At 30.5% G+C, this 16,935-nt stretch overlaps 1 protein-coding gene across 4 annotated transcripts in view; it reads right to left on the bottom strand.

Moving 5' to 3' along the window:
* Positions 1-16,935, bottom strand: part of Klp10A (kinesin-like protein 10A) — a 91,754-nt gene that overhangs the window by 62,528 nt on the left and 12,291 nt on the right. For all 4 annotated transcript variants that reach the window (XM_089096795.1, XM_089096796.1, XM_089096797.1 and 1 more), the window contains exon 2: positions 914-1,008. In XM_089096795.1, coding sequence (XP_088952921.1) covers positions 914-1,008 — 95 coding nt within the window. The remainder of the gene's footprint in view (positions 1-913; positions 1,009-16,935) is intronic.

Raw genomic sequence — 16,935 nt, 5'->3', positions numbered from 1 at the left:
GCACATATGTGTTTTTTCCAGTCCCAGTTTCATAATTATTAGTTTATTTTAGACATCCTATAAAAAAAAGCTTTTTAATAATTGCAAGTCACTAACCATTCAACAGTTTTTATATTAAAAATTGGTTAAAATAGCAATTGACTGCCATAGCATCAATTTAAAGGATTTAAATGTAAATTAATGTATTTAAGAAATAACAATGAAACAGCAGAAAATATTTCAAAAACTGCTTCAAAAAGGTTGCCCAGATGAAAACATTATTTGGGCAAGACTTCATGGATTATAGAAACATATCCAACTAAATATTTCAAATATACAATTTTGCTGGATATTGGATTTCTCACTTTAAAAAAAAATTAAAAAAAACGAACTCACTCCATTAAATTTACCCTGTGAGCACAATGATTTACAGAAATTGCAATGGATTTATTAAATTGGAGGAAAATTCAGTGCAATTGGAAACTTCACACTGATTAAAGATGTTCTTTCTCTTCTGGATTCAAAGTAAATGGCCTCCAGGAAAAAAAGGCAATGTAATTAAACAACAGGTATATAACCATGGAAGAGAAAATTTTTTTTTTTAAACTACCCAAATGGCAAGTTAAATGTGAATATTTCCATCCAAAAAGCATCACTTTTCTAGTGTGGAGTGTTGCTGGAAAAAAAAATCACAGTACCAAAAAGCCCTAAGTTATGATTTTTGAAGAAGCAGAAGAATGCATAAAATACTTGCTGCTCAATGGATTCCATGACTATTTTCACCCTATTCTACCCTATTATTCTCCTTATTCAAAAAATAATAACATAATTAAATAGAGCATCACTTGTCAGAAAAATAACTAAAGGCACCCCACAAAAATAATCCAGTTTTGGTTTGGAACAGAACTAAATACTGCTATATTGATGTTTTTACCTCTTTGCCTTTCGTTTCTCCTTTTTCTGTCCATTCTACCGACACACTTCTTGCACTGACATTTACACTGGATATAACAGCAGCATGAACTCTGCCTACAAAAAGAATCTTTTATAAAAAGTTACAATATTTTAAAAGTGAAAAACTCCATGTCTACTTGTTTATCAAAACAGAAGAATGACTTGTAAAATAATGTAATAAATTATTTAAAACAGAACATTGTATGACAGCTCAGAACATTGTAAATCAGATAATCAGATTCATTTAGGAACAGGTAAACTAAAATTTGGAGGCGAGTTTCCTCCTTATTAATTCCTGCATTTGTCAATAATCAAAGGTGGGATTATGTCCATAAAAAAAATCTCCCAGTGTGGTAGTCTAACAGAATACAATGAGAATTTTCTTCAGTTTGGAGGTGATCTCAACTAGTGAGAATATGGAAGAAGCCTCAAATTAAGAGCCCATTACTTAGCAGCGATCTGAGGGCATTAAATCCAGCATTATTTAGCTTTGTTGAAAAATAAATAAGATAAGCTTTTTGTTGCTGAGTGAAAGAATCTATAAGAGATTAAATCAAAAACAATTTTTTCAACTGAAACTAAGGAGCAACATGAAAACTTAAAACGAATAGAAATTATTGCGTATATGAGAGGGTTCGCCCCCAAGTCAATACCTCGTTCTTTACGCTGAAGTTCGAATTTTGTTCGATTCACAAATCCTTGAATCCTTGAAATGAAGTACTAAAAAAAACTTTAGCGTAAAGAGCGAGGTATTGACTAGGGGGGCGAACCCCCTCATATACGCAATATTTCTGTTTGCTTTAATTTATGTCGTTGTTCCTTACTTTCAGTTGAAAAAACTTGTTTTTTATTTAATTTCTGATCGTTTTTTTAATTTCTCCTTCATAGAAATGTCCTTTCCCCCAAGGAAACATCCTCTATGGAAAGATCCCCCCACATAATCCACTACTCCGACCCCCCCCCTACCCAGAAGAAACCCCTCCTGAAAGTGTGTATGCTTCCCAATAACCAATATTATATGTAAACGATGGGCAAAGTTCATAACTTGTAGCCCTTCCCCCGGGAACTGCAGGGGACTAAGTCCTCCTCAAAGACATAATTATTAGATTTTAGACTATGCTGAACAGAATGACTATCTCAAAATTGTGATTGGGTGAATTTGGGAAAAAATTGAGCGTGGTAGGTGGCCAAGTTGCCCTCCAATTTTCGGGTCCCTAAAAAGGGCACTAGAACTTTTAATTTCCGTTCGAATGAACCCTCTCACGATATTCTTTTGCTATAGGAAACCATGGGTCTCACGTTCGATTCCTACATCAAACATAAGGTTCATAGAATCAATGGATAACGGCTTAGAAACTAAAAAAAATGCATCTAATGGCCTCTGGTATTTGTGGCGATGTTTCAGAAAGAATATCTGGCATGCATTTCCAAAAATGTTCTTATCGCTCTGGAAGTTGTGATAACATCATAAGTCATGTAGGCATTATCTCTCAGAAATCACCTCCCTACGTCAAACGAAAAGTTCTCCACAGAAAACTCCTCCATGGAGATTCTCCAGGGGAAAATCCCCTTTGGATAAATCCCCCAAACAATTCCAGCCCCACTGAAAATTTCCAGAGGACAATCCTCCAAGAGCATCTTCGCATGTAAATTTAAGTCACCAAAAACATATTCTGTCCTAGGGGACGTGGGAGTCATATCATCCCCAAAGGCACAGTTATTAGACTTTCCAACTATGCTGAAAAAAATGGCAATCTCAAAATTTTGATAGGATGACTAATGGGGGAAAAGGGTTTCAGTTTAAAAATCTGTTTCTTCCTTTCAGTTGAAAAAATGTTGTTGTTTTTTATTTAATGCCTAACCAAAATATAATGTGGGGTATTGCCCTGTAAACCCCTGGTTAAATAGTATTAAAATGTATATATCAGCAATTCTAAATTGAAAAGTATCACCCTATGTTTTATGTTTTTCTGCTTAAGCTGCTTAAGAATTGGAATTTTGGATAGCAATCTAAATTTTGGACGAAATTTGAATATACTAAAAAAAATTGCAATGAGTAGTATTATTTGTCAAGAAGTCCGTGTTAATATTCCTACTGCAAAATTTTGGTTGGATGAAAAAGGTTATTACTCTTCATATGGATGGCAATTCTGTGAGACTTTTGATCTTCTAAATAGCTGATGCCACCACAGCCTCTACAATAGGATTCTCTTACTGATAAATACATTATGTGCATATGTTTAGATACACGAAATATTTCATATAAATAAAAAAGAGAAATATCACCGTTTAAAATTGCTGAAAACAAAGCTCCTCGCAGCATTTACCATTAAAATGTTTTCTTTTAGGCATCTACTTCCACACCCACCAGCACGATGAGTCGCCTCCCCTCATTAGAACTCACTATAGCCTCATTATAGCTAATTTCATTAAAAATAAAATTAATCAAGTCGGTTTAGTTATAGTTAAGAGTTTAGAGTTTTATCTTGGAGTCATAGCTTAGAGTTTTAGTTAGAGTTCTAGTTTAGTTTAGTTTAAGTTAAGAGTTTTACCTTAGAGTTTGAGTTAGAGTTCTAGTTTAGTTATAGTTAAGAGTTTAGAGTTTTAGCTTAGAGTTTTTAATCCAGTACTGCCACTGTGTGACATTGCTTCTTCTGCAACTGGGAAGCCTAAAATATAGTTTATACCTTATTGATACTTTCAATCAATTAGCTTCTCTGAATTTTAAATTGATTGCAAAAACGTCCTTTTTGGGGCAAAGTCGTAGTTTAGAGTAGGGAAAGGGGTACCAGCCCCACAGGGAACACGTGCTGCCATCTACAATTGAGTCTAACGGTACCGATCCACATAGACAATGTTATTGATCCACGAAAGGGGACAGATTTCTGAGAAATTGATTTGCAAAATCGAGGGGAATTATTGATTCACGAAAGGGGAATTTATTTGTTGTTTCTAAGGGGAATTCTTGATCCAAGAAAGGGGAATTTATTTGTTGTTTCTACGAGGAATTACTGATCCACTAACAGAATTAGAAATGACATCACTTGTTTCCTAGGAACTATACGGGATTCTAAAGAGATAGAAGTTCTATTTTTAAATATGGCTTCTCTGGTCGTTAGACTTAGTGATAAATTCTTTAATATTCTATCGAAGCCATCGGAATTGGAAATGACATCACTTGTTTCCTAGGAATTATACGGGACTCTAAAGAGATAGAAATTCTATTTTTAAATATGGCTTCTCTGATCTTTAGTGACAGAGATAAATTGATATTCTATTTTTAAATATGGCTTGTCTGATCTTTAGGTCTCAGAGAGATAAATTGATATTCTATCGAAGCCATAATAGTGCAGCTAGGAACACCTTAGAGATGAAGACAGAATGAATATATTTTACGCGGGAATGGGTTTCCTAGGAATTTCAAATGTGACAGCGCAGGGATGCCGAAACAGAGGAACACGCAGAAATTACGTTTAGGGGATTATTTGTGCGAAACCGTTTGAGACATTTTAGGGGATTATTAGTGCGAAACCGTTTGAGAAATTTTAGAAGATGATTTGGGGTGAAACTGTGGTCGTTATAATACACAAGCTCCATTTGAACAGTGTTGTAAGGTCCCCTACCCCAACCCCAAAGGGCCCCCTATCCCAACACCAAAGGGCCCCCCAGGCCCCCCGGCCCCCTAAAGGCCCCCCACGCCCCCAAAGGCCCCCGAGCCCCTCCCCTTCCTCCTCCCTTTTTTGAATTTTTGTAAGTTTCTTAGAACTGAATTTTAGTCTTATAATTTATCCAACATTTTTTCGTTTTTTTCTTTAGCCAATTGGCATAGAGTTTTAGCCTAGAGTCTTAGCTTAGTTTTATTTGGAGTTGAAGTTAAGTTTATTTATAGTTAAGGGTTTATAGTTTTACATTATAGTCTTAGCTTACATTTTTAGTTATAGTTCTAGTTTAGTTTAGTTATAGTTAATAGTTTATAGTTTTAGCCTTGAGTCTTAGCTTAGAGTTTTAGTTAGAGTCGAAGTTTAGTTAATTAATATTTAAGAGTTTAGAGTTTTATCTTAGTCATAAGTTAGTTTTTTCTAGAGCTCTAGTTGAGTTTTGTTTTAGTTAAGAGTTTAGAGTTTTAACTTAGTCTTAGCTTAGATTTTTAGTTATAGTTGAAGTTTACTTTAGTTTTAGTTAAGAATTTATAGTTGTATCTTAGAGTCTTAGCTTAGAGTTTTATTTAAAGTTGTAGTTTTATTTAATTCTTATTTAATAGTTTATAGTTTTAGCCTAGAGTCTTAGCTTAGAGTTTTTCTTGAAGTTCTAGTTTAGTTTAGTTTTAGTTAAGAGTTTAGAGTTTAACCTTAGAGTCTTAGCTTAGAGTTTTTGTTAGAGTTCTAGTTTAGTTTAGTTATAGTCAAGAGTTTGGATTTTTACCTTAGAATCTTAGCTTAGAGTTTTATGAAGAGTTGAAGTTCACTTTAGTTTTAGTTAAGAGTTTAGAGTTTTAGCTTAGAGTCTTAGCTTAGAGTTTTTGTTACAGTTCTAGTTTAGTTTAGTTTTAGTTATGAGTTTAGAGTTTTTAGCTTAGAGTCTTATCTTAGAGTTTTTGTTAAATTTCTAATTTAGTTTAGTATTATTTAATAGTTTAGGGTTTTATCTTCGAGTCTTAGCTTAGAGTTTTAGTTAGAGTTGAAGTTTAGTTTAGTAATAGTTAAGAGTTTAGAGTTTTAGCTTAGAGTCTTAACTTAGAGTTTTTGATAGAGTTCTAGTTTAGTTTAGTTTAGTTTTAGTTAAGAGTTTAGAGTTTTACCTTAGAGTCCTAGCTTAGAGTTTTAGTTACAGTTGACGTTTAGTTATAGTTAAGTATTTAGTTTTAGCTTAGAGTCATAGCTTAGAGTTTTAGTTAAAGTTGTAGTTTAGTTAAGTTTTAGTTAAGAGTTTAGAGTTTTAGCCTAGAGTCTTAGCTTAGAGCTTTAGTTAGAGTTGAAGTTTAGTTTAGTTATAGTTAAGAGTTTAGAGTTTTAGCCTAGAGTCTTAGCTTAGAGTTTTTGTTAGAGTTCTAGTTTAGTTTAGTTTTAGTTAAGAGTTTAGAGTTTTAGCTTAGAGTCATAGCTTAGACTTTTAGGTAGAGTTGAAGTTTAGTTATAGTTAAGAGTTTAGAGTTTTAGCCTAGAGTCTTAGCTTACAGTTTTAGTTAGAGTTCTAGTTTAGTTTAGTTTTAGTTAAGAGTTTAGAGTTTTAGCCTAGAGTATTATCTTAGAGTTTTTGTTAGATTTCTAGTTTAGTTTTAGTTTTAGTCAAGAGTTGAGTCTTAGCCTAGAGTCTTAGCTTAGATTTTAGTTAGAGTTGAAGTTTAGTTTAGCTATAGTTAAGAGTTTTGAGTTTTAGATTTGAGTCTTAGCTTTGAGTCTTAGCTAAGAGTTTCAGTTAGAGCTGAAGTTTAGTTTAGTTATAGTTAAGAGTTTAGTTTTATCCTAGAGTCTTAGCTTAGAGTTTAGTTAGAGTTGAAGTTTAGTTTAGCTATAGTTAAGAGTTTGGAGTTTTAGCTTTGAGTCTTAGCTTTGAGTCTTAGCTTAGAGTTTCAGTTATAGTTGAAGTTTAGTTTAATTATAGTTAAGAATTTAGAGTTTTAGCTTAGAGTTTTAGTTAAAGTTTTAGTTTAGTTAAGTTTTAGTTAAGAGTTTAGAGTTTTAGCCTAGAGTCTTAGCTTAGAGTCTTATCTTAGAGTTTTAGTTAGAGTTGTAGTTTAGTTTAGTTATAGTTAAGATTTTGGAGTTTTAAATTAGAGTCTTGGCTTAGAGTTTTATTTAGAGTTGAAGTTTATTTTATTTTTATTTAATAGTATAGAGTTTTAGCGTAGAATCTTATCTTAGAGTTTTTCCTAGAGTTCTAGTTTAGTTTAGATATATTTAAGAATTTAGAGTTTTAGCTTAGAGTTGTTGTTTAAGTTTTAGTTTAGTTTAGTTTTAGTTAAGATTTTTAGCTTATATCCTTATGCTATAGTTTTAGTTAGATTTTTAGTTTAGTAATAGTTAAGATTTTTAGGTTAGAATCATAGCTTAGAGTTTTTGTTAAAATTATAGTTTAGTTTAGTTTTAGTTAAGAGTTTAGAGTTTTAGCCTAGAGTCTTAGCTTAGAGTTTTTGTTGAAGTTATAGTTTAGTTAAGTTTAAGTTAAGAGTTTAGAGTTTTTACCTTAGAGTCTTAGCTTATAGTTCTATTTAGATTTGAAGATTATTTATAGTTAATAGTTTAGAGTTTTATCTTAGAATCTTAGCTTAGAGTTTTTGTTAGAGTTCTAGTTTAGTTTAGTTTTAGTAGAGTTTAGAGTTTTTAGCTTAAGAGTCTTAGCTTAGAGTTTTTGTTGAAGTTCTAGTTTAGTTTAGTTTTAGTTAAGAGTTAAGAGTTTTAGCTTATAGCCTTAGCTTAGATTTTTAGATAGAGTTGAAGTTTAGTAATAGTTAAGAGTTTTAGCTTAGAGTCTTAGCTTAGAGTTTCTGTTAGAGTTCTATTTTAGTTTAGTTTTAGTTAAGAGTTTAGAGTTTTACCTTAGAGTCTTACCTTGAAGTTTTAGTTAGAGTTGAAGTTTAGTTTAGTTATAGTTAATAATTTAGAGTTTTATATTAGAGTCTTAGCTTAGAGTTTTATTTAAAGTTGTAGTTTAGTTTAGTTTTAGTTAGGAGTTTAGAGTTTTAGCTTAGAGCTTTAGTTAGAGTTGAAGTTTAGTTTAGTTTTAGTTAAGAGTTTAGAGTTTTTAGATTAGAGTCTTACCTAAGAGTTTTTGTTATTTTTCTAGTTTAGTTTATTTTTAGTTAAGAGTTTAGAGTTTTACCTTAGAGTCTTAGCTTAGAGTTTTAGTTAGAGTTGAAGTTTAGTTTACTTATAGTTAAGAATTAATAGTTTTAGATTAGAGTCATGGCTTAGAGTTTTAGTTAAAGTTGTAGTTTAATTAACTTTTAGTTAAGAGTTTAGAGTTTTAGCCTAGAATCTTAGCTTAGAGTTTTTGTTGAAGTTCTAGTTTACTTTAGTTTTAGTTAAGAGTTTTACCTTAGAGTCTTAGCTTAGAGTTTTTGTTATAGTTCTAGTTTAGTTTAGTTATAATTAAGAGTTTTGAGTTTTACCTTAGAGTCTTAGCTTAGAGTTTTAGTTAGAGCTGAAGTTTTACTCTAGTTTTAGTTTAGAGTTTAGAGTTTTTAGCTTAGAGTCTTAGCTTAGAGTTTTCGTTGAAGTTCTAGTTTAGTTTAGTTATAGTTAAGAGTTTGGAGTTTTAGCTAAGAGTCTTAGCTTAGAGTTTTAGCTAGTGTTGAAGTTTAGTATAGTAATAGTTAAGAGTTTAGAGTTTTAGCTTAGAGTCTTCACTTAGAGTTTTTTTTAGAGTTTAGTTTAGTTTTAGTTAAGAGTTTTACCTTAGAGTCTTAGCGTAGAGTTTTAGTTAGAGCTGAATTTTAGTTTAGTTATAGTTAAGAGTTTAGATTTTTAGATTAGAGTCATAGCTTAGATTTTTAGTTAAATTTCTAGTTTGGTTAAGTTTTAGTTAAGAATTTAGAGTTTTAGCCTAGAGTCTTAGCTTAGAGCTTTAGTTAGAGTTAAAGTTTAGTTTAGTTATAGTTAAGAGTTTAGAGTTTTTAGCTTAGAGTCTTAGCTTAGAGTTTTTGTTAGAGCTCTAGTTTAGTTTAGTTTTAGTTAAGAGTTTAGAGTTTTAGCTTAGAGTCATAACTTAGAGTTTTAGTTAGAGTTGAAGTTTAGTTTAGTTTTACTTTATAGTTTTAGCTTAGATTTTTAGTTAGAGTTGAAGTTTAGTTTAATTATAGTTAAGAGTAGAGTTTCAGCCTAGAGTCTATGCTTAGAGTTTTTGTTAGAGTTCTAGTTTAGTTTAGTTTTAGTTAAGAGTTTAGAGTTTTAGCTTAGAGTCATAGCTTAGAGTTTTAGCTTACAGTCTTAGCTTAGAATTTTAGTTTAGTTTAGTTTTAGTTAAGAGTTTGGAGTTTTACCTTAGAGTCTTAGCTTAGAATTTTATTTAGAGTTCTAGTTTAGTTTATTTTTAGTTAAGAGCTTAGAGTTTTAGTCTAGAGTCTTAGCTTAGAGTTTTAGTTAGAGTTCTAGTTTAGTTTTAGTTAAGAGTTTAGAGTTTTACCTTAGAGTCTTAGCTTAGAGTTTTAGTTAGAGTTGAAGTTTAGTTATAGTTAAGAGTTTAGAGTTTTTAGCTTAGAGTCATAGCTTAGAGTTTTAGTTAAAGTTGAAGTTTAGTTTAGCTATAGTTAAGAGTTTGGAGTTTTATCTTTGAGTCTTAGCTTAGAGTTTTAGTTTAGTTTAGTTTTAGTTAAGAGTTTAGAGTTTTGCCTTAGAGTCTTAGCTTAGAGTTTTAGTTAGAGTTGAAGTTTAGTTTAGTTTTAGTTAAGAATTTAGAGTTTTAGCTTAGAGTCTTAGCTTAGAGTTTTAGTTAAAGTTGTAGTTTTATTTAAGTATTAGTTAAGAGTTTATAGTTTTAGCCTAGAGTCTTAGCTTAGAGTTTTTCTTGACAATTGTAGTTTAGTATTAGTTAAGAGTGTAGAGTTTTACCTTAGAGTCTTAGCTTAGAGTTTTTGTTAGAGTTCTAGTTTAGTTTAGTTATTGTTAAGAGTTTGGAGTTTTACCTTATAATCTTAGCTTAGAGTTTTATGAAGAGTTGAAGTTCACTTTAGTTTTAGTTAAGAGTTTAGAGTTTTACCTTAGAGTCTTAGCTTAGAGTTTTTGTTACAGTTCTAGTTTAGTTTAGTTTTAGTTATTAGTTTAGATTTTTTAGCTTATAGTCTTATCTTAGAGTTTTTGTTAAAGTTCTAGTTTAGTTTAGTTTTAGTTAAGAGTTTAGAATTTTAGCTTAGAGTCTTAGCTTAGAGTTTTAGTTAGAATTCAAGTTTAGTTTAGTAATAGTTAAGAGTCTTGAGTTTTATCTTAGAATCTTAAAATAGAGTTTTTGATAGAGTTCTAGTTTAGTTTAGTTTAGTTTTAGTTAAGAGTTTAGAGTTTTACCTTAGAGTCCTAGCTTAGAGTTTTAGTTACAGTTGACGTTTAGTTATAGTTAAGTATTTAGTTTTAGCTTAGAGTCATAGCTTAGAGTTTTAGTTAAAGTTGTAGTTTAGTTAAGTTTTAGTTAAGAGTTTAGAGTTTTAGCCTAGAGTCTTAGCTTAGAGCTTTAGTTAGAGTTGAAGTTTAGTTTAGTTATAGTTAAGAGTTTAGAGTTTTAGCCTAGAGTCTTAGCTTAGAGTTTTGTTAGAGTTCTAGTTTAGTTTAGTTTTAGTTAAGAGTTTAGAGTTTTAGCTTAGAGTCATAGCTTAGACTTTTAGGTAGAGTTGAAGTTTAGTTATAGTTAAGAGTTTAGAGTTTTAGCCTAGAGTCTTAGCTTAGAGTTTTAGTTAGAGTTCTAGTTTAGTTTAGTTTTAGTTAAGAGTTTAGAGTTTTAGCCTAGAGTCTTATCTTAGAGTTTTTGTTAGATTTCTGGTTTAGTTTAGGTTTATTTAAGAGTTTAGAGTTTTAGCTTCGAGACTTAGCTTAGAGTTTTAGTTAGAGTTGAAGTTTAGTTTAGCTAAAGTTAATAGTTTGGAGTTTTAGCTTAGAGTCTTAGCTTTGAGTCTTAGCTTAGAGTTTTAGTTATAGATGAAGTTTAGTTTAATTATAGTTAAGAGTTTAGTCTTATCCTTGAATCTTAGCTTAGAGTTTAGTTAGAGTTGAAGTTTAGTTTAGCTATAGTTAAGAGTTTGGAGTTTTAGCTTTGAGTCTTAGCTTTGAGTCTTAGCTAAGAGTTTTAGTTAGACCTGAAGTTTAGTTTAGTTATAGTTAAGAATTTAGAGTTTTACCTTAGAGTTTTAGTTAAAGTTGTAGTTTAGTTAAGTTTTAGTTAAGAGTTTTAGCCTAGAGTCTTAGCCTAGAGTCTTAGCTTAGAGTTTTTGTTTGATTTCTAGTTTAGTTTAGTTATAGTTAAGATTTTGGAGTTTTACATTAGAGTCTTAGCTTAGAGTTTTAGTTAGAGTTGAAGTTTATTTTAGTTTTAGTTAAGAGTTTAGAGTTTTAGCGTAGAGTCTTATATTAGAGTTTTTGCTAGAGTTCTAGTTTAGTTTAGATATAGTTAAGAGTTTAGAGTTTTAGCTTAGAGTTGTTGTTTAAGTTCTAGTTTAGTTTAGTTTTAGTTAAGAGTTTTAGCTTATAGCCTTAGCTTAGAGTTTTAGTTAGAGTTGAAGTTTAGTAATAGTTAAGAGTTTTAGGTTAGAGTCATAGCTTAGAGTTTTTGTTAAAATTATAGTTTTAGTTTAGTTTTAGTTAAGAGTTTAGAGTTTTAGCCTAGAGTCTTAGCTTAGAGTTTTAGTTGTAGTTCTAGTTTAGATTAGTTTTAGTTAAGAGTTTAGAGTTTTATCTTAGAGTCTTAGCTTAGAATTTTAGCTAGAGTTGAAGTTTAGTAATAGTTAAGAGTTTAGAGTTTTAGCTTAGAATCTTAGCTTAGAGTTTTTGTTAGAGTTCTAGTTTAGTTTAGTTTTAGTAAAGAGTTTAGAGTTTTTAGCTTAGAGTCTTAGCTTAGAGTTGTTGTTGAAGTTCTAGTTTAGTTTAGTTTTAGTTAAGAGTTTAGAGTTTTAGCTTAGAGTCTTAGCTTAGAATTTTAGCTAGAGTTGAAGTTTAGTAATAGTTAAGAGTTTAGAGTTTTAGCTTAGAGTCTTAGCTTAGAGTTTCTGTTAGAGTTCTAGTTTAGTTTAGTTTTAGTTAAGAGTTTAGAGTTTTACCTTAGAGTCTTGCCTTGAAGTTTTAGTTAGAGTTGAAGTTTAGTTTAGTTATAGTTAAGAATTTAGAGTTTTAGCTTAGAGGCATAGCTTAGAGTTTTATTTAAAGTTGTAGTTTAGTTAAGTTTTAGTTAAGAGTTTAGAGTCTTAGCTTAGAGCTTTAGTTAGAGTTGAAGTTTAGTTTAGTTATAGTTAAGAGTTTAGAGTTTTTATATTATAGTCTTAGCTTAGAGTTTTTGTTAAAGTTTTAGTTTAGTTTAGTTTTAGTTAAGAGTTTAGAGTTTTACCTTAGAGTCCTAGCTTAGAGTTTTAGTTAGAGTTGAAGTTTAGTTTACTTATAGTTAAGAATTAAGAGTTTTAGATTAGAGTCATAGCTTAGAGTTTTAGTTAAAGTTGTAGTTTAATTAACTTTTAGTTAAGAGTTTAGAGTTTTAGCCTAGAATCTTAGCTTAGAGTTTTTGTTGAAGTTCTAGTTTACTTTAGTTTTAGTTAAGAGTTTTACCTTAGAGTCTTAGCTTAGAGTTTTTGTTAGAGCTCTAGTTTAGTTTAGTTATAATTAAGAGTTTTGAGTTTTAGCCTAGAGTTTTAGCTTAGAGTTTTAGTTAGAGTTGAAGTTTACTTTAGTTTTAGTTAATATTTTAGAGTTTTAGTTTAGAGTCTTAGCTTAGAGTTTTTGTTGAAGTTCTAGTTTAGTTTAGTTTTAGTTAAGAGTTTGGAGTTTTAGCTTAGAGTCTTAGCCTAGAGTTTTAGTTAGAGTTGAAGTTTAGTTTAGTAATAGTTAAGAGTTTAGAGTTTTAGCTTAGAGTCTTCACTTAGAGTTTTTGTTAGAGTTTAGTTTAGTTTTAGTTAAGAGTTTTACCTTAGAGTCTTAGCTTAGAGTTTTAGTTAGAGTTGAAGTTTAGTTTAGTTATAGTTAAGAATTTAGAGTTTTAGCTTAGAGTCATAGCTTAGAGTTTTAGTTAAAGTTGGCGTTTAGTTAAGTTTTAGTTAAGAGTTTAGAGTTTTAGCCTAGAGTCTTAGCTTCGAGCTTTAGTTAGAGTTAAAGTTTAGTTTAGTTATAGTTAAGAGTTTAGAGTTTTTAGCTTAGAGTCTTAGCTTAGAGTTTTTGTTAGTGTTTTAGTTTAGTTTAGTTTTAGTTAAGAGTTTTACCTTAGAGTCATAACTTAGAGTTTTAGTTAGAGTTGAAGTTTAGTTTAGTTTTACTTTATAGTTTTAGCTTAGAGTTTTAGTTAGAGTTGAAGTTTAGTTTAATTATAGTTAAGAGCAGAGTTTCAGCCTAGAGTCTATGCTTAGAGTTTTTGTTAGAGTTCTAGTTTAGTTTAGTTTTAGTTAAGAGTTTGGAGTTTTACCATACAGACATAGCTTAGAATTTTAGTTTACTTTAGCTATAGTTAAGAGTTTAGAGTTTTAGCTTAGAGTCTTAACTTATAATTTTAGTTAGAGTTCCAGTTTAGTTTTTTTTTAGTTAAGAGCTTAGAGTTTTAGTCTAGAGTCTTAGCTTAGAGTTTTTGTTAGAGTTCTAGTTTAGTTTTAGTTAAGAGTTTGGAGTTTTACATTAGAGTCTTAGATTAGAGTTTTAGTTAGAGTTGAAGTTTAGTTATAGTTAAGAGTTTAGAGTTTTAGCTTAGAGTCATATATTAGAGTTTTAGTTAGAGTTGAAGTTTAGTTTAGCTATAGTTAAGAGTTTGGAGTTTTATCTTTGAGTCTTAGCTTAGAGTTTTAGTTTAGTTTAGTTTTAGTTAAGAGTTTTGAGTTTTACCTTAGAGTCTTAGCTTAGAGTTTTAGTTAGAGTTCTAGTTTAGTTTATTTTTAGTTAAGAGCTTAGAGTTTTAGTCTAGAGTCTTAGCTTAGAGTTTTATTTAGAGTTCTAGTTTAGTTTTAGTTAAGAGTTTAGAGTTTTACCGTAGAATCTTAGCTTAGAGTTTAAGTTAGAGTTGAAGTTTAGTTATATTTAAGAGTTTACAATTTTATCTTGGATTCTTAGCCCACAGTTTTAGTTAGAGTTCTAGTTTAGTTTTAGTTAAGAGTTTAGAGTTTTACCTTAGATTCTTAGTTAGAGTTCTAGTTTAGTTTAGTTATAGTTAATAGTTTAGAGTTTTAGCCTTGAGTCTTAGCTTAAAATTTTTGTTAGAGTTCTAGTTTAGTTAAGTTAAGAATTTAGAGTTTTAGCTTAGAGTCTTAGCTTAGAGTTTTAGTTAGAGTTGAAGTTTAGTTATAATTAAGAGTTTAGAGTTTTAGCTTAGAGTCTTAGCTTAGAGTTTTAGTTAGAGTTCTAGTTTATTTTTACTTAAGAGTTTTAGCCTAGAGTTGAGAAGGGGGACAATAGATATTGATGACAATACTAAACTAACATAACCACAAAATTCCACATTATTACATAGAAATACCAAAACCATAGGTCAGATTAGGTTAGGTTAGAGGTTAGGTTTCTCCACGTTTAATTTAGGTTAGGTTAGCTTATCATGAGCGCTCATGATAAGCTAACCTAACCTAACCTAGATGTCATTTCTAATTCCGATGGCTCCGATAGAATATTAAAAAATTTAGCACTAAGTCTAAAGCACTAAGAATCAATACTTCAAAATGGAATTCCTATCCCTTTAGAGTCCAGCATAATTTCTAGGAAACAAGTGATGTAGTTTATATTTCTGTTCGTGGATCAATAATTTCCATTAGAAACAACAAATAAATTCCCCTATCGTGGATAAATAATTCCCCTTAGAAACAAGAAATAAATTCCCCTTTCGTGAATCAATAATTCCCCTCGATTATGCAAATCAATTTCCTAGTTTTAGCCTAGAGTCCTAGCTTAGAGTTTTAGTTAGAGTTGAAGTTTAGTTTAGTTATAGTTAAGAGTTTAGAGTTTTAGGCTAGAGTCTTAGCTTAGAGTTTTAGTTAGAGTTCTAGTTTATTTTTGCTTAAAAGTTCTAATTTAGAGTTGAGGAGGGGGACAATAGATATTGATGACAATACTAAACTAACATAACCACAACATTCCACATTATTACATAGAAATACCAAAACCATAGGTTAGATTAGGTTAGGTTTCTCCACGTTTAATTTAGGTTAGGTTAGCTTATCATGAGCGCTCATGAAAAGCTAACCTAACCTAACAAAAGATGTCATTTCTAATTCCGATGGCTTTGATAGAATATTAAAGAATTTATCACTAAGTCTAAAGACCAGAGAAGCCATATTTAAAAATAGAATTTCTATCTCTTTAGAAACCCGTATAATTCCTAGAAAACAAGTGATATCATTTCTAATTTCGTTAGTGGATCAATAATTTCCCTTAGAAACAACAAATAAATTCCCCTTTCATGGATAAATAATTCCCCTTAGAAACAAGAAATAAATTCCCCTTTCGTGAATCAATAATTCCCCTCGATTATGCAAATCAATTTCTCAGAAATCTGTCCCCCTTCGTGGATCAATAACATTGTCTATGTAGATAGGTACCGTTAGACTCATTTATAGATGGCAGCACGCGTTCCCCGTGGGGCTGGTACCCCTTTCCGTACTGTTTAGTGCCCTAAAATGGCAGAAAACAACACTCCCTTGACACAATCTGTTTGGTCACTTAAAAAGAAACTTTAAATTTACGCTCAAATGAGTTCTCACCCAATTATCTAGGACCTTTGGTTTGATAGGATCATCCTTGGGAGAAAAAAAGAAAAAAAAAAGAACATGAATCAACAATCTTTCATCTGGAAAAAAAATACGAAATTCCAGTTTTTGTATATGGGAGCTTAAAACCTCTATGGTAGGGTTCTCTGATATTATGTATCTATTAAAGAGTTTTTCACAAAGATCAGTTGCTGTTTTGGGGGAGTTCCTTCTTTTTTCAAAAATCCGGCAAATTTTCTCAGACTCATGGCTTTTGATGGGTAACAATAAACTTAATGAACTTTATATATTTAGAATCTGGATAAAAGGCCAATTCTGTTAGTGTACCAATTGTCATAAAAATACCGTTTTTAGTTTTGGGGAATATTGACCCGTCATTTTTTACTTGCAGTTTGTTATCACAAATTTTTTGATAAGATTCTTTTGTGATAATTTTTTTAATCTATTCATTTTATTCAGTTGAATTGGACAATCAAAAGAAAGAGGGTCAATTTGACAACTAGATTGTAAGCTTAAATTTAGTTTTTCTTTTGCTATTCTGTAACTTTTTAAATGTCTGAAGATATAAGGGATTTCAATTCAAGAGGAGAATTGTCCAGTTATGAAACAGGTACATTTTACAAGGCCGTTATAAAATCAAAACGTGGTACCTGTGCAAATAGGATGATTTTGAGAATCTCTACTCCTTCTGTAACCTATTCTAAGGCTTAGGAAACTGTGTGATGACAAGTCTGCATCTACTATAATCTTCGAGAGCAATAAATCTTTCTGTAATTTTGATTTGAATCTGATTTTCTTTTAAAATTAAATGCATAATAATTAAATATATTATTGATCAAATGGATTGATATATTTGCCAGGAACCCTCATCCTTTAAAATTTACTTTTTGTTTCATTTTGGATGCAAATTTATTTGAGAAATTTTTTTCCAAATTAATTTAAAAATGAACTAATTCCTTAAAAAGAACATCCTAAAATATGTTCCCTCTTTTGGCCTCCCTGGAAAATTTTCAGCCGGCACCCTTGAAAAACAAGATAAAAAGCTTGGCTAGGAATTTGGGCTGATTATAAAAGACGCATATCAGGGTGTGATTTGGATAAAAGGTAAAAAACAAAGAATGATTATTAAAAGCCTCTTAAATGTAGTTGTTATAAGAGTATAGAATTTTCAGCATGAAAAAGAACAGGTGTAAGTGATCAATACTGAGAAATAGGATAGCAATGGTACTAATAAAAGTGTTTTAATTTTAGGGGTGTGACTTGACAAAACGCAAGGGGGACAGCAAAATACATCTTCCAAAATTAATAGGGGAAAGGGGGGGGGCAATTTTGATGTCTTTTGATTAATTTATTCAATGAAATTCCTAAAATTAAGTATTTTCAATTAAAATAACCAAAAACATATTTTTCAAATTCACGGGGAGGGAATCTAGGGGACAGTTGTCTCCCATCCATCTCAATTTAGCATGCTTGTTTGGTTTCTAATTAAGTTAATTAATAATTGATCAATTTTTCTAAAATCTATTTCAGGGTGCAATCTCAGGATACTATTTCAGGATACATTTCTCTCATTACTGTCCTAAACACTTACATTTATTTAATCAAGACAGTATTCCAATGGCAGATCTTGCCATTGGAAATGC

The sequence above is a fragment of the Artemia sp. Qi Xiang Cuo genome, chromosome 11 (assembly GCF_049724085.1).
Source record: "Artemia sp. Qi Xiang Cuo chromosome 11, ASM4972408v1, whole genome shotgun sequence".
In the NCBI taxonomy this organism is placed as follows: Eukaryota; Metazoa; Arthropoda; class Branchiopoda; order Anostraca; family Artemiidae; genus Artemia; species Artemia sp. Qi Xiang Cuo.
The sequence above is the reverse complement of the archived record's forward strand: the minus strand, read 5'-3'. Positions and strand labels throughout refer to the sequence as shown.